Genomic DNA, 22,873 nt, shown 5'->3' on the forward strand with positions numbered 1-22,873 from the left:
CCACAGACTGAGCCTCCAGGCAAATCCAAAAGCTTCGTAGTTATTCTGGGTGGTTTTGACAAGCTACCACACATCTTAAGTAAATAGGAAAGCCTTTATTTTTGTGTTAAGAACAGCATTTTGAAAATAAAACCTATCTGCCCATGCTTTACAACCTTTAAATTTGTCATGTTTATATACAGTCATTTATGGTACACATTGATTGTCTTGAAGTTTCTTTAACGATTTTTTTTAATAAGTATGCAACAGTCAGCCAGGGGAGGATAAAGGTACATTATAAAACACACATTAATACATTTAATAAATATATATTATCTATCAAAAACGAGCCTTAGCTCTTTATCAATTAATAAAAAGCACCTGCTCAGAACTCTTGTAAGCTGGTGTAATCATTGCATCATTGGATTATAAAAGCCACAATACTCCCCTTCAGTTTAGGGTTCAACTCAGCACTGGCCGACCTAGAAGACCACCCCAAGTTTACCCTTGTTTGGTGGGCCCAGACAGAGTCTGTGCTAAAAGCACGGGATCCCCACATTTCCCCAGTTTGTCAATTCTCTGAGCTGATTCCCTCACTGCCCACCCTCCACATCCAGTGGAGGAAACCAGGATAGAATGACCATTTTTTATTAAAAGGGGGGGGACAAGTGTGGCTATTATAGTCCCAGAGTGATTTTAATAACCGGACACAGAAAGATTTGTGCTTACAATTAGTTATTTTAATCACAGATGCTCTCCTTCAGGTCATTTTCTCTCGACAAGTGTTGTTTCCATAAACAGAGGTGCCACTGGATTTTGTATTTAAAGTTTGCTCCGTGGGGCCAGCTGGTAGCCAGTCTCTTGGCAAAGTGGTCTCTTTGTACCCTTCAGGTGGAGTCATTAGGAAAATACCCGTTCTCTGCTCTCTGCCCTCATTCCCCACCTCTGCCCCATTGGGAGGGCATCCACCCCACTCTCAACCTTAAAGCCAAAATAAAACAAATTCCAGAAGCGCAATAACGTATCAGAGAATTAAAAAGAAAGGGGGGAGAAAAGGTCTCATTAAGTGAGGTCTCCCATGGCGCAAAGCTGGTTCTGTTTTTACGTTGATGAAACGCTACTTTCCCCCTTGTAGCCATTTATGCTGTCCTCACCTTATAGGCCACCAAGAACTGAGAGAGAAAACGATCTGGTGAATTGCTCCCTTCTGCAAGGGGGGGAGGGGGGGCTCTTGCAGACGGAATCACTGATGGGATCAGAGAGCTCCAAAGGACTCCAGAGAGCGGGGGTAAGCAACCATTTCCTGGCAGGAGAATGTGTATTGCTGTCGTTTTTCACCGGACTGGACCGAGGTGTTTGGAGATTTCTGTATTTTCATAATCCTGGGTCTGCATGCAACCACCACCCCCATCCCCACCCCGGGTCCTGCCTTATTTCCCTCCCTCTCCTCCCCAATATTCCCAGTTTCCAGTCCACCAATGACGCTCCTCAAGAGAGGATTGGAATCTGATTCTCTAGAAGCAAGCACATGCTCTGGGCAGGGGTGGGCTGTTTCCCAAAGGTCAGGTAGGGGTGGCATTCTGGTGCCATGCTTTTTCTTCCTCATGCGTGGCAACACAAGGAAATGCACTAGCCGGATGGAAAACTTGAAGGAGGGCCACGGAGGGAAGGCCAAATTGGCTTCGTTTACCCCATCGCTCTGCAAGGTTGCAGTGGGGAAGGGGACTGTGGCAAGGACGGGACACAGCAGAGACTAGGGCCTTGAGAAAAATCAGAAGGTTTATTAAAACAGCTCAGACATATTGGCTTATGAAGAGGTCAGTTTCCCACCCCCCCCCAAACACTAACCTTTTTCATTTTCTTTAAAGGTTAAAGGCTTAAGGGTTGTTTTATAGAAAAAGCAATATAATCATTAGCGTATATGCCAAAGGACTCACCCTCATTTATACATTTCATGCCGTCAAGTTAAAACTCTTTGCTTTGTGTCACTGCTAGTGATTATGCTGGCCAAACAGTGCAGATAACATGGGGCTTTTAATGGCCGAGATGTTGGAAATGCCAAATAACAAAGGAATGACTTGCTTAGGACAGATGGAAACCATGACAGAAACAATGGGCTTTGAAGAGAACCATCTGCATGGAACTTACAGAAAACCAAGTCAAAACATGTCCCACATACCCTCCCAAAGCAGCAAGAACCTCTAAGTGCTCCAGCCGTCCCTGGAACTTGCACTCCGTCAACGTCTAACACCTGAGAACTCACTGCATGCTAGGCAGCAGAGTGTCCCCTCTCCCCTGGGATGCCCTGCCATGTGACATCATCACAGACAATCGCTGTGGCACCTGCCTTCCGGCCTGCCAACGGGGGTGGGGGGGGCTGTCAGCTGACAGCCCATCTGAGCTTTGGAAATGAACATGGAAATAAAACTGGGAAAGGGTGCGGGGGTCGGGGAGCACTGGCAAGAGCAGGAGGAGGGAGAGCTCATCAAGGGAAAGAGACTGCTGCCCCAAGCGGGAATATCGCTCTGGCTCCAAGGAGGGAGGCGGGCATGCTTTTCTGCCGTAGACCTGCAGCAGGAGGCCCAGAGAGGGAACAGTGGTGGGTCACCACTTTTTAAATGTGACAGTCACTTCACCTCCCAGATAGCCTTCTCTTCATTGGCACAGGCTGGGGTCCCTCCCCCACTACTGCTGTAAAGCTCATGCTGTGATTTGGCTGGGCCTCACCCCAGGATCACACCCACAACTCCGTAACTGCTCCTGACCCCCCTGAAATGTGCAAACCAACAGGCAAACTGGTGGAGAAGTCCCCATTAGTCCTCTCAATGAAACAGTCATCTCAAAAAAGGCCACCTGAGGTCCAGCACTTGCTGCGGAGGGGCGATGGTGTGGGGAGCTCCACAGTCAACCAACACCAGCCCAGCCCACCGACTGTGAATGTGGTTCTGTTCTACCCCCGGAGGATGAAACAGTCTTCCCAGCCACATTTTTGAGTGAGCCTAATACTATTTGCAATTAGCTTTGCTTTAGTTTGCAGGGATTGAGGTTGGTTTGGTATTACGTGTGTGTGTGTGTGTGTGTGTGTGTGTGTGTGTGTGTGTGTGTGGCAGGGGACGGAGGGCAGTCGGTGTTAGCTTTTAGGTTCAGCAGTGTTCACATTTACACAAAATCCCCTTGTGTAGGATTTCTAGATCTCCTGGCTGTGAGGCAGCCTTGTTCGGCTACTGTTACTGATTTCTCCCTCAAGAAAGACACAGCCAGGGAATAAAATCGGTAAGAGAGATTCTTATTCTCTGGAACTTAAAGTCTTTCACCAGAGGTGTCTTCCAGTGTAACTTGGCGGAGCAGTTGGGATCTAGAAACAAGGATAACACACTAAGAACTCTGTGCTTTGCAAAGTCAACATCAGAAACCAATTCGTTAACAATGTGCCAAAGATAAGTTATCTTGCTTTTTTCTAAGGGGCTGAATAATTCCCAAGAAAAGCGGCAACCCGGTGTGTGTGACGCGGCTCTATTCTAGGGGAAGCTGGGTCCTCTTTTCTATAATCATACATCCCGAATGAATGTCTCCTCACTCAGAAACCCACTTGGCTTTTCTCTAAGTCCATGGTGTTTTTATACCCACTGGCCTCGCAGAGCCTAGGAGAGCTTAAGAGTGACTGACGGGGGTTCTAACATTATTTATTACAACACACAGGCAGAATGCTTTCGAGTCAGGCTTTTTCTTGGCACCCGACAATAAAACAGCCCAAGGGATGGCAGGGGGTTTTCAGAAAGCAAATCTGTGAGTCTGTTTGTCTTTGAGCCTGTTCCAAACCAGTGCAAACCAATGCCTCGCATACCATTCAAAAGGCCAGGAAAACCCAAATTCCCTCCAGAGATCAAAGACCATCCCCGACTTACATTAAAAAAAGGAAAAGAAAAGAAAAAAAAAGCTCAGGTTGAGTTATGGAATTGGCACATGATAGAGGAATGGAAGTCCAATTTACACATGTAAACTGGCTTTATGCATTGTTTCTGAGGAAGCATGTAGCTATGTTTGGAAATTAAATGTGGGAATGACACTGTGTCTTTGGATTGCTGGAGAAACAAAATGATGTAATTGCACGGAGGCAAAATGTAAACAATGACAATTCTGCTGAAGGTCTGTTTGGCATCAGATAGTAAAACCTGTTTTTGTTCTCGCAGGGGGAGAAATGATAATTGCTCCAGTTTCTTAAGACATCTTTTAAGGAGTGGAAGTAGGGGAACCCGGTATCCAGCTGGGGCACAGAGATGGGGTCGGGGGACAGACGGGGGTACACTAGGTTGGATGTCAGCAAAATCTGCTGGGGGGGTTTCACAACTCTGGGCTTTTCCTAAAAGTCACCTCCCAGGGAGCACAGGTGGGCATCTTGTGCAATAATGAAAGCTAGACTCACGGGGTACAAGAGCCCTAAGAAACAGGGACTCTCTTGAAGGAACCCACACAGATGGTTCACTAAGTATAGGTGCATCTTCCGTGCATGGAGAACGGGGGTAGAGAGGGGAAGAGAAATGGAAGCACTGCATGCATTCTAGCTGCAAGGGGTGTCCACGTGGGCCAGTGTGTGCAGGCCCGTACGCAGCCTCCACAGAGCAGGATGCCCCCGTCGAAGCTGCCCCCAACACTGATCGCTCTTGGGCCTCCGGCCAAAACATCACCTCTTGATACTTACAGTCCCTCCATTGAGCACAACGGCCATCTCAGTGGGCTGATACACGTTGCTTCTGAACGGAGCGCTCGGTCTGTTTCCCAAGCTGCCGTTGCGAAATCCTGCTGTTCGGAGGGCTGAGGGAGGTAGGAAGCAGCGACACAACACCAAAACAAAAAACAACCCACGATTTTGTTTTCTTCTCCTACATCAACACCATGCTCCCAGCACACATCCACCCCCCCTGCCCCCCCCAAGCCCTTGCCACCCCTCCCCATTGTCACAAGCCAGATTCAAAACAAAAGTCACAAAGGGGCTTTGTTCTCTGGCTCTCTTGGAGCATGACCCATCTCAGTGGGGTTGGGAAGTTTGTAGAATCCAGGGAGCAGGCTGCTGGGGTGGGGGGCAGGGTGGAGCCTCTATCCCACCCCCTCCAGCCCCTGCAGGCCATGGGGGACATCCCTCAGAGGTCTCCTCTCTCACCACACAGTGTCATTCATGTCAAGTTCAACATCACACCATTCAACACCCGTCACTGTTTCTGGATACACAGAGGTAGACAACCCTAAGAGTGTGGACATCAAGTATATGACAGAGGCGGTCTTCGTGGGAAAGTGACAGGGAAGGGAACACAGGGGCTCCAACCCTCTGGGACAGGGTATTTCTAAACAGGAAAAAAGGGACAGCTGTAGCAAAGATGGCAAAATATGTCAGCACGTCTTAACCTGAGAGAAGTGGGTAAATGGCGTTCCCATTTGCTGTGTACTTTTAGAGACCTAAATTTCCTTTTTTGTAGAGAAAACCCAAACTACACAAGAAGACATGGAGGAAACAAACACATATTGCTAAGTCAAAGAAGCCAGTCTGTAAAAGCTATATACTGTGTGATTCCAACTGTGACATTCTGAAAAGGCAAAAGTACAGAGAATGTCGAAAGACTAATGATTGCGGGGGGCGGCAGTGATGGTGAAGGAACAGGTAGAGCACAGGGCACTTTTAGGGCAGTGAAATTATGCTTTACGATACTGTGCAAGCAAAAGAGTGAGCTCTAAAATGTAAATTGTGGACTTTAGTTAATAATAATGGATCAATACTGATTCCTCAACAGTAACAAATGCACCACTAATGCAAGCTGTTAATAATAGGGGCATGTGGGAACTCCTTGTAATTCCTGCTCAGTTTTCCTGTAAAACTAAAATTGCTCTAAAAAAACAGTCTATTAAAAACCAATGCAGAATGTAGGAGCACTATGAAAACAAAAGTCCATCTCCGTTGTAACTACATTATTTTCATTCTCGTTGAAGGCACTAATTGTGCTTTGCCAAGAAAAGCCCACTTAAAATCTCCAAAGAGGGGGACTTGGGTGGCTCAGTCGGTTCAGCCTCCAACTCCTGATTTCAGTCAGGTCATGATCTCAGGGTCAGCTCAGGTCACGATCGCAGGGTCACAGGATTGAGCCCCACCCTGGAGCCCTCGAGTGCAGCCCAGCATAGCATCAGGCTCTGCGCTCAGCAGGGAGTCTGCTTTATACCATAATAGGTACTTTCATTATTTCCACTTTACACAAGGCACAGAGAGATTAAGTTACTAACCCAAGGTCACACAGTTGGAAGGAGGCAGAACCAGCATCCAAAACCCAGGCAGAGAATCTGTGTTCTTAACCATCCCACATTGCTGGCTTCAAATACTGTTTTCAACCATCACACTTACTTAGAAGCAACCTGAATTTAAGCGACATTAGAGAGAGGCAGCTCAGCCCAAGCTGGGCCTAAGAAACTGAGGCACAGTGGGGAGCGAATGTCTCTGGCCACAGGTAAACCTCTCTGGCTCTAGCAGCTCTATCCAAGCCTTCAAGCAGCTGGTTATGCATGAGCTGAGCAAGGAGATACCTCTCCCAGGAAGTAGAGAAGGGGGAGCCAGGGAGGGGCACCAGGGGGCAGAGGAGGTAGTTCCTGGGCTCTTACTAGTCTCAGTCCCTAGAGAGGGAATGCCGAATAGCACTCTTTCCTTATAATGCACAGACCCGGCCAGCTGTGCTGGGAGAATCTGACCCCAACACATTTTCCTCAAAGAAACAAAGGCTCAACTCTACCAGCCATCTGTGGGTGCCTTGGCCCCAAGTGTTGCTATGACCACCTTCTACCCTGGCCTGAGGTCAGCATGTGACTTCAATCTGGCCAATTAGGTCCATTCAGGGCCAATTCTGGGATTTTTGCTGGGAAACGATCCTCTTTTCCACTGGGACTCTGTCTAAGCCTAGAGTTGTGGGCTGCCCAGATACTAACAGAGCCAAGAGATGGAGAAAGATCAAATCTAGTCATCACCCGAGACTCCTTGATCTAATGATTCCTGTAGCCTGATCCCCAGGACATTTGTTCTTCTTGTGTTTTGTTTTGGTTTAAGCCAGTTCAAATCAGATTTTTTTATTACTTACCACTGCAAGTGTCACACCTAACACTGCACTCTGACCTGGGTCAGCTGTGAAAGGCAAGCAGGGCTCATAAGAGCTTCCCTACAGGAATCTAAGTTTATAGGTTGAATGCCAGCCTACTCCTATCCAGACCCTGCTGGTGAGGCTACATGGGCCCTCCCTCAAAGCTGACTCAGGGCCACGCACCAGAAAGCGAAGAGTCCAAGTTTAAATAGCCCTTGGTCCCTAAGGAGATCTGAGAGCCCAAATCCCCTAAAAGAAAGAACACTTTTTTCTTTTTTGCTCCTTTGAAAGGTGAACATTTAATATGCCTCATTAACGCTTTCCAAGATGTGATCTGAGGTGCTACATCCTTCGTGCGTTTTCAACTTTCATCACATACCTCATGCCTTGCTGATACTTATTCATAAGCAGGAGGCTGATAAAGTGCTCTATATACCTGGGATCTCATTTGGGGGAAGGAAACCTGGAAGCAGAGGACACTGGGGCTTGACTGAGCCACAGGCCACCTGGGGAATGTCCTTCCCATCTCTTGAAGATGTCAAGATTGACTCTCAAGGAAGAGGGCCCAAAAGTCTGGCTGGCTAAAACGCAAAAGAAAGAGGGCCAACTGTAACTCCTGGGCAAGGCCCCTACTGGGGCCTGGTTCCCGAAAATACAAGTTGGCTGAGGTCAGCACCAAAGATGACAACAGTTGTTCTCACAGTGGCAAGGGAACACGCCCAGAGGTTCCCCAGCCAGCAAAGCAAGGGTTTCTAGAACAAGGGCAATCCTAGCCAGCACTCTAATTTAGCTCATGTGAGCTTTCTGACGGAATTGGCTTTGCCTGGGGCCCACCCTGCCTGGTCCCATGTGAATTTTGGTGGACACACATTTGGGATGATCCAAAACAGGGCTATTAAAACAAAGTCTGATAACATCCAAGGTGAGTGAAGAAGTGGGGCGCTCATACAGTTACTGGAGGGGAGGGTGCAGAAAATTAGTTTAAATTTTAGGAGGCCATCTGGCAGTATATATCAAGATTTAAAGGTACAGACTCTTTTATGCATGTCTAGAAGGTGGTGGTTTGTTTGTTTTTTTGGTCTTGCAAGAAGTTAATTGATCAAGGGCACAAAGATCAATGTTCACTGCAAGATTACTTATATGGAAAGTCAGAAACAAGTGGAAAATCCACCAGCTGAGGATCAGAAAAATAAATTACTGTTCCCAAGGAAAGCTCTGCATCATGGAAAGGATACTAGAGCTCTGCAGTCACTGACCTGGAAAGGCCTCCATCCATGATACAATATTGACTTAAGCAAACACACCACAGAACACCACTTAGATCAGTGGTTACATCTTCAAATCCTTTGGAAAGCTTAAGAAACCTGAACCCAAACAGACAGAACGAGGGGGCGGGCACTGGTAATTTTTTTTTAGCTGCCCAAGTGTACAGCTAGGTTAAGAATCTGTCTACGGGACTGGCGTGTGTGTGTGTGTGTGTGTGTGTGTGTGTGTAAAAGAGGGAGGAAGAGGGAAGGAAGGAAGGAGACTGTGTGCTCACTGAGAGATGTCTGACAAGATGGGAGCAAACAGCAGTAGCTGCTTTTGGATAACGGGAGTTTGAGCAATTTTTGTTATTTTTACTTACTGACTTCTAGATGATTATTCTAGTTTTTGTCACCAAAATGGAATGATAAGACTGGTTTTATTTTGGAAAAGAAAGAGGGGACAGAAAGACGACTTTCTAGGCTTTGGAATGTGTCAGAATGTGAAATAGATGGGGGTGGGGAGCACCTCTAGGACCCCCCCATCACCCAGTGTGCCAGCCCTGGTACTGCTGGTTCTCACCTGGGTCCCAGATACCTTTGATCTCTGGATCTTATGTGGATAGGAAGGACTGGCTGCATTTTCACAAGAAAAAAAATGCATGTAGTGGAAAACCAACTCCCCCCCACACCGCTCTTAGAGTGTGAGCTTAAACACGTTGCCTGACAGCCCTGGAACTCAGTTTCCCGCTCTGTAAAATGGGACTGATAAACCCTGCTTTCTCAAGCCACAAAGTCGTCCTGGTAAACCAGCCAGTGAGTTCAGGATCACTAAAGTGCTTTGAAGAGAGATGAGTAATTCTGTGGTAGACTAATCAAGCACTGGGGCTCCGGAAACCGCCTGCATGTGCTCAGACCCCGGCCCTCCCTGCCTCTTAGGCAAGACGCATGGACCTTCTGTGTCTCGGTTTCTGTCTGCAAAATGGAATTCAATGGGTTATTGTAGGGATTAAATGAGATTAGCCACTAAAATGCTCAGAATGGTAACTGGTCCGTGGTAAGCACCTACTAAAGGTTAGCCATCCTTACTCGTGAAGACCCTAATACTTGGGTCATTCTAGCATTCCCGTTTCACTGCGAGTAAACTAGACCTTCAGGTTCAATACCACTGATTCTTAGCCTTCTGGGGTCCACAGACGGCTTTGAGAATCTGACAAAGTGATAAACAAAAATGCCCCAATTTATGTACAAAGGTGCACATTCATTCCAGAAGCTGCCACTACCTCTCAGGTCCAAGGGGAGTTCATGGGTCTCATAAAAAGGATCCTGTTCCGGGGGCAGCCTGGAAGGGGTGGCTCCACCAGACCCCGGAAACCAGCCGGACTCCTGACCTCTGCTCAGGACACGTTCTCTGGAGGGCCTTCGGGGCTCCCAGTGATGACCCCCATCCTGACCCCCGCCTTGCCCTGGCAACACGAGCCAACACTCATTCCTGCTACATCCTTTGACAAACATGGGCTTGCTGGCCTGGGGCTTCCTACTAAGACTGAAACAGCTCCGTTAAAGACTACACCAGGGTTTCTAGCCCTATCCGCAGGTGGAGCCGTTGGTGTTCCCTCCTGTGGGTCTGGTCCAGCGCAGAGGAAAGTGGGCAGGTGGGGAGGGCTCTGGGTGACCTTCGAGGATCTGATGGCTGAACGTGCTTACCCCTGCCTGCAGGGCACAGGCAGGATGCACTCAGCAGTCACCCCACAAGCTTGACTCTGCAGTCATGACCCACCAGGGAACATTGCCCAGCTGCCTGGGTGAGCAGCACTGCAAAGGGGACCTTGGCCATCTGGAATGAGCCATCTCCCAGCTATATGTCTTTGGCAAGGTACGGAACCTCTCAGAGTCTCCATTTATTCATCTGTAAGATGGGGATAATAATAGGGCAGCCTCACTGGGTGCAGCAAGGGAGGTCAAGGACTTAGAATAGCACCTGGCACACAGTTAATGCTCAGTAAGCAATGACTGTACTAAGTAATCAGCACCACACGGCTACGGCTGCTGCTGTCAATGTAGCCATTCTTATTATCATTATAGCCCCTGATCAATCCCCAGGCAACTGAGAAAAGGCAATTTTATTGAATCTCAAGTGCTGGGAACCTACCCGACTCACTTGAAGGAACGACTCAACAGATATTTCAGAGGCATTCACCGCGGGGGCTCCAAGTGCCCGCACCACATTCTCCAGGCTCAGCTCTGAACCCCACTGCAGGGGGTGATGCATGGGCCTGGGGACCCAGACAGCCTCCACCTCTTGTGCCCCTAAACCTCTCAGAAGCCAGCAGTATTTATTTGGCCAGAGTAATGGGGGAAGTGGCAATGAGAGTGGGAGACAGAGGACATACGGGTGACAAGGGGCGATGGAGGCGAATGCTGCAGGCTCCTGATTTGGAAGGTCAAGACTGAGGCTCGTTCTATATGCAGTCCTGTCAGGACTGAGCCCCAGCTGCCCACATCAGTAACCGGCTCATTGATGTACTTGTCTGGTTGTTTCTGTCTTCCTGGTCTGGTTATCCCTCCCCTCTCCCTTGCAGGGAACACCTCCTGGGGAGGGCAGCTGCACCCAAGTCTCAGGCTCTGCTTTCAGGGGAAACCAGCCAAGACACACATCCAGGAGGCCATGTCCTGGGGGAGACCCTCAGGATGCTACTTCTCACAACAGCTCTAGAAGTACATTCTCTCATTAGTCTATCTTACAGATGGGAAAACTGATGCTCAGGAAGGTAAAGCAATCTGCTCAAAGCCACACATCTAGGGAGTGCAGAGGGCAGGACTTGAATCTGGGCACCTGACTCCAGGGACCCATTCATACACTCCTGAATGCTGAGGTGGGGAGGAGACACAAGTAATTGTCCCCAGTATCCCCTGCACCCATCTAGCTCCTGGACTACAAGCTCAAACACTTCCAGGTAGCCAGGGAATTAATGTTAATATGTTCTAGCGGCTGAGTTCTAGCAAGAGGGAGTGGTGGGGAGTGTGGTAAACACAAAACAAATCCCCATCTAAAGGAACAGCCACTTGGGCTGCTTTCATAATTTAGCTATTGTAAATAACAATTTACAATATTTGTTTAGAATAGCTAAATTATGAAACCCCTGCAGTAATCACAGGGTTGTATATATCCCTTTGAATTAGTGTTCATTTTCTTGGGGTAAATAGCCAGGAGTGCAATCCAATTACTGGATCATAGGGTAGCTCTATTTTTAATTTCTTAAAAAAGATCTTATTTATTTGAGAGGGAGCAGGGAGAGGGGCAGAGGGAGAGGGAGAAGCAGACTCCCCGCTGAGCAAGGAGCCCCACTTGGGACTCGATCCCAGGACCCTGACATCAGAGCCTGAGCTGAAGGCAGACACTCAACTGACTGAGCCACCCAGGTACTTCTATTTTTGATTTTTTGAGGAACCTCCATACTGTCTTCTGCAGTAGCAGCTCAAATGTCCATCAGCCAATGAATGGATAAAGGTGCGGTTTATATCTATATCTATATCTGTATCTATATAATGGAATATTATTCAGCCATGAAAAAGAACAACGAACAGTCAGAGAAAGACAAATACCATTTCAGTCATATATGGAATTTAAGAAACAAAACAAAGAAACAAAGGCGGGGGGGGGGGGGGCGGCGGGAGACCAACCAAAAAAGAGATTCTTAACTATAGAGAACAGATGGTTACTGGAGAGGGGGTTGGAGGTTGGGGGGGTTGGGTGAAACAGGTGAAGGGGATCAAGAATCCAACTGCCCTGATGAGCGGTGAGTTATGTATGGAGCTGCTGAATCACTACATTGTACCCCCGAAACTAAGACAACGCTGTGTGTTAACTACCCTGGAATTAAAATGAAAACAAAGGAGCAGCCCCGACTCCTGAGAGGTGGAACCTTCCAGCGCCCACTGGTTCAGATCAGCTCCAGACAATCTTTGCCAGGTGGGAATGCCAAGCCAGCATTGCCAGAGCTGACTTTTCAGAAGAAGTGAGAAACCCAGATTTTGATATTAAATTCTTTGGCAATGGAAAGGGGAAAAAATGCTAAATAAGAACCCATTCCTGGGCCAGTTAAAGTACCGGGCCCAATGTCTGTGGCTCCCATCAGTCAGGACTGGCCCCGGGGCCACCCATCCCCACTAGGGAGGAAGGAGGGAGTCCTTTTGGGGGGAAGCGGTCCCAGAGCCTCACACTGCAGCATGGCGACCCCTTTACCTGCATTGTGTTCATCCATCGAGAAGGCCTTGTTCTCCATGTAGGTGCGTGGCAGCTGCACGTCCTCCTCAAACGCCGTCTCCCGCATCCGCGGCTGCGAGGTGTCGAAGTAGTTGGGCGTGTTCTCCTGCGGGGTTGGCAGGATGGCGCAGTGGATCTCCGGGATGGCGTGGAAGATGACGAAGACCCAGCCGCTGGCCACCAGGGTGATGGCCAGGGTGGGGTCGCCCCAGGCATCTCCCCGCCGCAGCTCGGCGTTGCCGAACAGGTACATGGTCATCCAGGCCACCCAGATGAGCACGGACAGGAAGGCTGTGACCAGGATGCACGCCCCGTTCTGCTTCCACTTCTTGAACTTGCCGCATAGCGTGAAGAGCGCCAGCCCCAGGGCGGCCACGAGCAGCACCATGTCGTAGATGAGGGCCATTACAAAGTCCATGGGCTCGTAGGCACAGGCCGGCTTGGCGTCACGCAGCACGGTCAGCACCAGCCACTCGATGGCGATGATGGCCTGCACCAGCATCAGACACAGCGCCACGCCCACCAGCTGCCAGCCCGAGGGGCTCTTGCCGTGGCGCACCAACCTCCGCACGCGCCACGCCTGGCTCAGGAGGCAGGAGAAGCAGAGCGCGAAGAGGACACCCCAGAGGAACCGGCGGACCGAGCAGATGGTCTCGTCCTCCCGGATGATGAAGGCGAAGGTCAGCCCGAAGAGGCCCAGGGTCCCCAGAAGGAAGAGGAAGTGGAGGCCCACGGGGTCCTTTTTCTCCTTGTCCTTGATGAATGGCAGCCGCACCAACAGGATGAGCATCAGGAGCAGTGTGATCAGGGCGCCTGCCCCAGCCACCGCCTCCACCACGATGCCCCAGATGGTGTCCAGGTCGCACAGGGACACGTACTGAGGGAGGAGATCCAGTCCACAGCCCCGGGAAGTGCTGGCGTTCTCAGAAGCCCCGGAGGCAATCACGAAGAGCAAGAGGAAGGCCAGCACCTGGTGGGTTTTCATCTTTCTCTCTGACACCGGACAGGTTCCAGAACATTAAGGACCGGGGAGATGTTTGGAGGGAGAAAAAGACCAGTTCACTGTAAGATTCCCACTTTCCTGACTTCTTTAAGACCCACCTCATTTCCAACCTGCTGGCCCATGAGGAACCTTTGACAGGTCAGAAAAAGGCACCCCTTTCTCCAGACAGCACAGACCCTGGTTGGGGGTGGGGAAGGTACAGGACCCTGATTTAAGCTCCCATCTGCAGCCTTGATCTGGCACAGTGAACAATCATGAATCATCATCGCTAGCGGCTGGAGAAGAGGGTGAGAGAGAGATTCACTCTCTCTGTATACTCTTTTGTATTCTTTGATTTTTATATTCTGTGCTACGTCTGACCTCTTCAAAAATAAGGGAATGAAAACAAAACTTTGAAGAGACAGCCATGAGACCAGCGCTGTGCTAAGAATGGTATGCACTGCCTTTTTTCAGTCTCTCAATGGTAACGGCTTAATATTTACCCATGACTCACTCTAAGCCAGGCACTGGGCACATCCAGTCCTTACACTGGTGACAAAACAGGGTCTCCAGGAGGTTAGGACACTTGCCCAAGGTCATACCACCCAGCTCCTAGAAGCATGCCCTCATTTCAAACAGTGTATCCAGAATGAACTACCGTCCTGGGTTCCACCTTTACCTCACCCCTACCTCCCCCAAAGATCTCCAAAGAACCCACCCTCACTGCACTCCTGTCTGTACCTCCCAGGGTGCCTGAGGATTCCCCTCGGCACTCTTTTGGGGTCCCCATGAAAGCTGAACTCCACACAGCAGCCATGGCAAATGGCCTTAACCCAATTCCCATCTTGTCTCTCCTGCTTCCTCTGCCTAAACGCTCCCAACCCATGGCTTGGAAAATGTTCCTCACCCCCACCTAATGTTGCCCTTTCCGACCTCGGCCAAGGTCACAGTGCCATTCCTCTTCACCAGAGCCTCTTGTTCTAGTTCCTTTTTTGCTCCAATAGTCTCTTTCTTTTTTTTTCCCTCCTTGTCTGTTCACTTTGTTTCTCCCTTTCCCTTCTTCTTGCTCTTTTCCCTGTCTTTCTCCACTGCAAGGTGCAGGAGGGCAGGGACACTGTCTGTTCATTGGGGTAGACCAGGGCTTCTCAACCTTGGTATCATTGACATTTTGGGTCTGACTGCTCTTGGCCGTGCGGGCTGTCCTCTGTACTGTAGGATATTCAGCAGTACCCATGGCCTCTATCCACTAGATGCCCGTAACACACCTACTCCCCCAACCCAAAAATCTTTTGACATTGCCAAATGTCCCCTGTGGGGGTGAGCATGCAAAATCGCCAGGATGACCCCACTGGTGTGGACTCAAGCACTAGCACCCAGTGCTGGCACAAAGGTGATGCTTAGTGGATGTTGAATGAATGAGAGGCTCCTTCACCGGGACTCTTTCCTGGGCCCCACCTGCCACCAGCTCTTGCTTCTCAACGGAGTGTGGCCTTCAGAAAGCTCCGGCCTACACAGCTCTGCTCTGAGCCCGTCTCCAGGCAGCTCAGGCTGGACCCACTGCCTTCGCTGCCCCGCGTGTGAGGTTGTAACCAGCTGGATCCAGGCAGCTCCCGCTCCTCCCTGGGGCTTCCTTAAGTAAATGCAGTATCGACCACCTCTCTCTCCCCCTCTCTGCTCCTTTCAGGGATTCCATGAGCAGCTCTGATCCTGTCTTGGCTGTGAAGCCATTGATTGGGATAAATTATTGATGCCACCAAATGAGAAGGGGTCTGGTGCTATAGGGATCGTCACCTTTGCCTCTTGATGAGAGAAGCAGGTTCAGGGCAGAAGGCATCTGGCAAGAGATGCTTCTAAAACATGCATCCCAGCATTGCACGCAAGCAGATTCGGGGTGAGGGTGCACCCCAGATGTGGCAGTCAGACTCATGGTCCAGACACTATTCATCCAGCCAATAAACTTGCTTTTTTTTTTTTTTTTTAGATTAAGCCAGTTTGAGCTGGGTTTGTGTTGCTAACCAACAAGGAAGTGTTATGACTCCTCCCACGTCATGTGGCCCCCTTCTTCCAGGAAGTCCTCCCTACCCAATGTCTAGGCATGTGGATGCCACCAGTGGCAGCCAGGAGCTTTAGTGGAATCCACTTGTCTCTCGTGGATCATTATCATTGTTAAGGATGCCCAGGAGGTGTCTAGGATGATCAGGAGGGCTCCTCACAGCCCCACAGGATGAAGTGGAGCCTGGCTCATCTAGGATTTCCGGGGAGATTCAGAATTGCCCTCCAGAGATTTCTGCTGCTGCCAGAGTGACAATGACAATAACTAACTCATAGCGCTCACCACACTGCAGGCACACCTTCACGCACGGCACACATACAAATGCCTTATAATCTGCACAATGACACTACGAGCCTGGTACTACTACTATCTCCGTTTTATAGGAAGTAAAACATGAAGGTCAGCTGGCTTGTTGGAGGTCACACAGCTAGAAAGTGGTGGAGTGGGGCGCCTGGGTGGCTCAGTGGGTTAAGCCGCTGCCTTCGGCTCAGGTCATGATCTCAGGGTCCTGGGATCGAGCCCCGCATCGGGCTCTCTGCTCAGCAGGGAGCCTGCTTCCTCCTCTCTCTCTCTGCCTGCCTCTCTGCCTGCTTGTGATTTCTCTCTGTCAAATAAATAAATAAAAATCTTTAATAAAAAAAAAAAAAAAAGAAAGTGGTGGAGTGAGGAGACAAACAATTGTACTATTGTTACTTGGGCTCTTACTACAGACCAGGGCTCTAGAAATGTCACCTGGTGAGTGAACCCTTGCTGTCCAGTCTCTCCTGCCTGCCGCCCCCCCCAATATACTCTACACCAGTCCTGATTTTGTCTTTGTAACATATGCCACAATTTTCAAATATTTTATTACCTTTGGGTGCACTCCCTGCTCTCCCGCGTCCAGGGCTGTGTCTGTCTTGTTCTGCACTGACCTGCTAGCAGCTGCCGAACCAATGAATTGGTAAGAGTAGTCTCAGCCGTCACGTTACTCCTGAAGGACAGGTGTTCTCACGCTCTCTTACACAGGAGAGAACTGGCAGCCCGAGAGGTTCAAGTCCGAGTCTGACCCTCAGATGGCCAACAGCAGCAGGGTCACCAGGGAGCCCGCTGGAAATGCAGACTCTCGGGGGGGGTTGGGCCTAGCCCTCTCTGTTTTAACAAGCCCACCAGGCAAGCTCCAAATGCGCTCAGACCCTTGGGCACACAGAAGCGTGAGAAGCTCGGACCGGTGCAGCCGGGGAAGCCAGGAGCCATGGCCCCAGCAGTACGCTCTGCCTCGCCGACTCTGCCAGGGACCAAGCAGGTGGCTCCCACTTGTCAGGTAAGCCCCAGCCTCCGCATCAGCCCCTTGGTGCTTCCTCCCACCAACGGAGCAGTTCTCCAGGAATCCCAAAGGGAACAATGCCAGATTAGAGGTTTCAAGTCAGCCGCAGGCAAGGCTGATCGGCACAGGATAAATATATGGCAACAAACCCTGGAGATGTAGGCGTGCGGCTCCTCAAAAGGAGGAATGAGCAAATGTGAACGAACGCACAAGCCTCGGCTCACATACTAATTACCTTTGCGGCCAGGCAGGCTCCCAGAAATGTGACTCATTCAGAGGCTCTTAAATATACTATCTCTGTCTCTGTCTCTGTCTCACTCTCTCTGTCCACAACCCCCACCCGCAGAGGGGCCAGAAGCCTCCGGCAGGTGGTGAACAGCACGCTCCATTTCTCCACGAGCTGGGGCCTGCAGAGGCTGGAAAGAATGCAGGCAAGATTCCTTGTGAGAGGACAGTGCTGCCTGGCTGAAGGCCACAGGCTGGGCTAGCCCTCCCAGCCCAGCTCCTTACCGAGCAGGGCGAACTTCCGAGAGAGATCTTCCGGTTTCAAGTTCTGCCCCTGCCACCTGCTAGTCCCCTGTGACCCTGGACAAACCGATTTAACCTTTCTTGCCTCAGGTTCCTCCTCTGCAAACTAGGGGTGTGTTCACAGGACCCATCCTGTGGGATCGTTGTGCTTAAAATAATGAGGTTTCAGGACAGTAGTTGACACAGGGTAAGCACTTACATAAACTGTCTGTTAAATAAATAGAAATGATTGGCAACTATATTCCCTCGTCAGAGGTTATGAACTTTGCTGACTGCTTTTCCAGGAGGAGCAGTTGCCATGGAGATGGGGTGGGAAGGGGGCTCACCCAGGTGTTTGTCCGCTGTTGGTTTTCAGCCTCCCCCATCACGCCAGGAGAAGAGGATCCCTGAGGTGGTGTGAATAGGAGATGCCTTTGGTGGGAGTCTGCCCTGGGAACCTCTAAACTCACCTGATCCCCAAACCAGGAGCTCTAAGTGGAGGCCACACTCTGAAGGTGGTTTTCCCACGGGAAACCCAGGCCAATCTAGGAGCCCTCACACACACACACAGGGTCTCCCTGTCAAGAAGTCAGGGTGAGGACCCCATTCTCTTGGGAACTAGTGTCCCCATCTACCCACTACCCACATGATATGGGGAGGGGGATGCTAGAAAATGGAAGGGAAAGAAAAAAATGAGCAGGTGGGGAGGGGGCCTTCCTACGTCTGGGCATAGTCAATAGCCTGGCACAGAATTTACACTTTCATCAGTCTCCTCTAGAGTGAAGCCAGACCTAACTATGTGACATGGGGCATTACTTAACCTCTCTGACCCTCAGTCTCTTCCTCTATAAATGACAAAATGATAGCGCCGCCTTCACAAAGCCAGTGAGAAAAGTACATGAAAAATACTCTCCGCAAGGTGCTCGTCCCACAGGGAATACAGGATCCCTGCTTATTAAAAAGACAATCATGATTTCATCGTCCTTCCTCTTGGGAAAATGAGAGGTGGGACCGCTTTGCCAGAGGCTTACTGGAATTCACAGGCCAAGCTGGGACTAGAACTCTTTTCCCCCAACTCCTGACCTGAGGCCTTTCCCCTGCACCTCTGGTTTGAGGCCTCACCCCTCACCCCATGACTGGCAGAAGGCCAGGATGAGGCTGTGGAGCCAGTCTCCCCACACACCCCAGCATCACACTCTGTCCCAGCCCACTCCCGTTAGAGCCAATGGTGCATTTCCTGCTCTGCAAGATTAAACTGTTACAAGGTTTCCTGACATTAAGCTCTTTCCCAGACCCACAATCTCACCCTCTAATATCTTTTCCAAGTTACACCATCTCATAATCTTCATTTCCTAATGCTGCCCAGACCACCAGCCTATTTGGGGGCCCTTGGATTTAATAACCCTCCTGGGTTAGTAAACAGGGTTGCCAGAACACAAGCTCCATGATCCATGAATATGCAAAGTAGCTCCAATCCTGTAAATAAAAGCAATCATTTAAATGCAAATTGCATCCTTGGCTGTCCGTTCAGGGGTGGATGGTTCCTCTTGGGCTGTAATTCCGAGAAGAAAAATGTGACTAACTCAGAACCCCTAGGAAGCTCTGCGTGAAGGGCTTATGGGGCCAAGGGCCCTGGGTGGGGGCCACTTAAGGCGGACAAGAACTGCCTCAAAGTTTTAATTTTAAAACCTGAGCCGCTCCTCAAGTGGGCTCTTAGGACAGAGCAGGGTTTAAGCGGTCCCCGCAGGCCAGACGGAGTCCCTCAGAGTCTCCAGGAGCCTCGCCATCCCCAGAGGCAGAATGAAAGGGGAGCTGCTTTCCATCTGTGAGTTGAGGTCAGGGGAGCTTTTAAAAATCAGATCCCTTGGCTTCCCACTCAAAACTCTCCAAGGGTTCACTGGCCCAAGAAGAATAAAACCTGTACTCCTTTCCACGGCCCCAAAGATGGTGGTCTGGCTGGTCCCCCCTCCACATCTGCCTCCGAGCTCCAGCCACAATGGCCTTTGTTCAGTTCTAAACTCATTCCCACCTCCAAGCTTTTGCATTTGCAGTGCCCTCTGTCTGCACAGTAGTGCCCCAAGGGACCCAAGTGGCCCACCCAGAGGTGGACCCTCCATCTTGCCAGGCTCCACAAAAATGTCACCCCTGAGAATGGTCTTCCCTACATACACAAACCCTCATTGCTTTGATATCCTCCTGTTTTACTTTCCTAGCAGCCCTTACCCCAATTAGAAGTTCCATCTACTATTTATTTACTTATTTAGCTATTTATTTGTTCACCCACCTGGCTAGTGCCCTGAGAGCAGAGGCTTGTCCATACTCTACTCTGTAGCATCCCAGCCCCAGTTCTGAAGCTGGTCCATTTACTGAAAGAACAAATAAACCAATAAGCGTTTGAAGCTTCTCTTTCTAACAAGACTGCTTGTCTTGCTGCCTGCCTCAAATGGCGACTCCTCTCCCCTTCCGTTTTTCTCCTTCTCAACTCAGCTGACCCCTTTTCAGACTTAGAGCAGGGAACAGATAGAAAACCCTTCACTCCACAGCCTAGATACAAAACTGGCCTCGTGGAGGGCTCCCAACCAACAGATGATGATTTGCATTCTATTTACATGCTATTTGCATGCAGCTTCACTCCTAGACGGAATCCACCGAGAGCCCCCACCCCACCGAGGAAACTTCTGAATCAAGGTTCCTTGGCTGAAGTTCCCCGGCTTTTGTGCCAGATCCTTCTCTCACTTTCCCCTCACTTCTCTTGTCTTTTCGAGGACCCCCAGTTCCTCCTGGGCTCCGCTCAAGTGCCCCCCATCCTGGCGCAGTTGGGCAGCCAATGTGGCGCGTGGGCCGGGGCCCCAGACAGGGACGCCGCTGCCCGCCACACTCCAGGGGCCTTTGTCCTCGCTCCAAGGAGCCGCCCCCTTAGCGAATGGGGGACGAGTGGGGGGCGGGGGGAGGCTGGTTGGGCCTGGGTGTGACAGAGCGAGAGCCAGGGGACGAACTCGCGAGCTGCGCTGGGGCCGTCCTCTGTGGCAAGGTCGGTGCCCGACTCCCGGGATGGCTAGCTAGCTCCCCCGGGCCCAGGCCGGTGCGGGCGGTACGGATCCCGGGATGTGCGGAGCTGGGAGCCCGTGTCCCTCAAAGGCAGTGAACGCACAAGACTAGTCCTCAGCCCCAGCCTGGTCGGAATAGGAACGTCAGCCCCCGCCATTGTATGCAGCCTCCCCCCCGTCTGTCCCTCAGCCCCAGGTCTCAGCTCTGCCTCTTTTCCGCCCCCGCAGTGTCCCCCCGCCCCTTGTCCCGTAGTGCGCAGGCACCGCCGGTTGCAAGCCTGGCCCCCAGCCCCTGCGGCAGGTGCGGCAGGTCACCCCCAAAGCCCAGTCCTTATAACCGCAACTCGGTCTGCCCTGCGGTCAGCCCCCACGGCCTGGGCACGAGCCCCCCGGACCTACCCGCGGCTTCCCTCCCACGACGAGTCACTCGGGTACGGCTGGATTCCCTCACACTACTCCCAGTTGTTTTTCACCTGCGGTCGCCCCCAGACCCTCCTCAGAGACTTGGATCTCCACCTGGTCCGGGAATAGGGCACCCTCTCCTCTCCCACCTCGGGCATAAAGGTCTGCAGCCCTCCCCTCCCCCCGCCCTGCCCTCGGCGGGACTGGGGTTCCCCCCTCCCTGACTCCCCATCTTCCTTAACAGACTAACCCGCCGGGAGGGCCTTAGAAGGGCACAAGAAGCACACTCCCCAATTCTCCCGAGTCCGAGGCGGGAAAAGTTTCCGGGGTCTTAGCAGCTCCCTCTACCCCATCCGCACGGCTCGCACTCACCGACCGCCGCGGCCTCGCAGCGCCGACGCTCCTGCTGGTTCTCGGCCTCAAGTCACATCGCTGCAGCGCTGCCGCGGCCCCCGCCCCGCGCGCGCCCGCCCGCCCGCCGGTCCTGTCTCACTGCATCGCCCTCGCGAACCGCTGCCGCGCGAGGCGCCCCCTGGCCCGGCCCGCGCTGCTGCAGACGCGGCGGCCCCGCCCCTCTAGCCTTCCCCGCCCCCTCCGACCCCGCCCCGCGGGGCATCCAGCTCCGCCCCCGGCCCCTGCCCAGCAGGCGGTTCCTCGCTGAGCCCGGGGCGGACGGCTTTGCCTCTCTCCACTCCATGGGTGCAAGCCCCTACCTAGCTCCTTGCTGGGACAGCTGAGACCGCCCCCTTCCAGGGTCCCAAATTTGGAGACACTCCTTCCGCATCCACAGTCCACCCATAAGCACTCCACAAGCACCGGACGTATTCCCAAATTGATTCATTTGCAGGAACACACACACACAGGGATACTCCCACCAGTGTCCTAGCACAGGGGATTTTTTCCGCCCAGGACAACTCTCCAACGTGGGTTCACAAACAGTAACTTCCCCTCAACCAACAAGCCCCAGGTCCTGGACCTAGAGAGGACCCCGCCGCGCGTGCCGAAGTATACAACTAGGCACACGCGCACGGCTTGGTGTCCTCTAGCGGGTGTCTGCCTGGGCACACTCCATTCCCCTCACCCCGCCCCAACTTGTCCTTTTCCCTTTGCGCACACTGCTCAGCGCTTGAGTCCTTGACTACCCCAAACATACACGTTCACAAGGTGCACCCCTCCCATAGGTCCTTACGCAGGATCTCCACCACCAGTGCTGCACGCATCACCCACGTACACACACGTCCACCGCTCTCCCCGGCGACATACACCCAGCGGTCCAGGAGGCCACTGGCTCTGTAGACGCTCAGGGCACAGTAGGGGTGCACGCCCACGGGACGGCCGCAGCACCGGCTTGAAGGAGGGGTCCCAGACAACCTCGCTCCTCAACACTGAGTCTGGCTTCTGGTCGACCTGGCTGTGTGAGATCAGCATTGCCCAGAAGGGGCCTGGGGGGCTACGGTCCAGCACACCCATGGGGTTGGTTCCCTCGGTGACTTTCAGACTTTCAAGCTTCCTCCAAACCCAGAACTTTGAGGACCCACCACTCTGGTTTCTCAGAGTGAGACCACCTCCCTCCAGCCCATCTCGGTCCTACAAGACCTGAGAGGGAGGTGACCCCAGCTCCCTACCTCCCTGTGATGGGGTGGGGATAAGGAGGCAGGAAGGTGGGCTGCAAAACACGAATGATATTCCCCTCTGGAGCTAGTTGTATACCCTGATCTTTGAAGACCACAGACCTTTCAGATTGTTTTCTTCATTTCCCTCGAGCCTCCGGCCTCTCAGTTCCCGCCCACACAAGCCGATATTCTCCTGGTCAGGCCTCGAACACACCTTCCCGAACACCTTTTATTATTTTTAAGGAAAAAATGGAAGGGAAAGACAGAACAATTTTCCTATTTTATTTGCCGACGTATCCTCAACGACTAGAACAATGCCTGGCATACAGTAGGCGATCACTAAGTATTTACGGTAAGACACCCCACC

General features: G+C 51.5%; 1 protein-coding gene across 2 annotated transcripts; it reads right to left on the reverse strand.

The window, feature by feature from the left end:
* Positions 1-75: 75 nt before the first annotated feature.
* GPRC5B (G protein-coupled receptor class C group 5 member B) lies at positions 76-21,435 on the reverse strand. 2 transcript variants are annotated; one of them, XM_047713200.1, is made up of 5 exons: positions 21,266-21,435; positions 19,729-19,810; positions 12,579-13,592; positions 4,679-4,791; positions 76-3,334 (listed from the first exon to the last, which is right to left on the reverse strand). In XM_047713200.1, the coding sequence occupies exons 3-5, from the start codon at positions 13,582-13,584 to the stop codon at positions 3,290-3,292; spliced, it is 1,164 nt and encodes a 387-aa protein (XP_047569156.1). In that variant the 5' UTR covers positions 13,585-13,592; positions 19,729-19,810; positions 21,266-21,435; the 3' UTR covers positions 76-3,289. The 2 variants fall into 2 exon arrangements, with proteins under 2 accessions (XP_047569156.1, XP_047569155.1); XM_047713199.1 differs by lacking the exon at positions 19,729-19,810 and having other exon boundaries at positions 21,266-21,434.
* Positions 21,436-22,873: the final 1,438 nt, after the last annotated feature.

This window comes from Lutra lutra, chromosome 18 (genome assembly GCF_902655055.1).
Source record: "Lutra lutra chromosome 18, mLutLut1.2, whole genome shotgun sequence".
Lineage (NCBI taxonomy): Eukaryota > Metazoa > Chordata > Mammalia > Carnivora > Mustelidae > Lutra > Lutra lutra.

Excerpts from the sequence above, each read along its gene's own strand:
- GPRC5B (XM_047713200.1), bottom strand. The coding sequence starts at position 13,584 with ATGAAAACCCACCAGGTGCTGGCCTTCCTCTTGCTCTTCGTGATTGCC. Across the intron at positions 4,792-12,578 it reads GATGGATGAACACAATGCAG|CCCTCCGAACAGCAGGATTT; the intron begins GTAAAGGGGTCG and ends TACCTCCCTCAG. Across the intron at positions 3,335-4,678 it reads TTGTGCTCAATGGAGGGACT|ATCCCAACTGCTCCGCCAAG; the intron begins GTAAGTATCAAG and ends CCTTGTTTCTAG.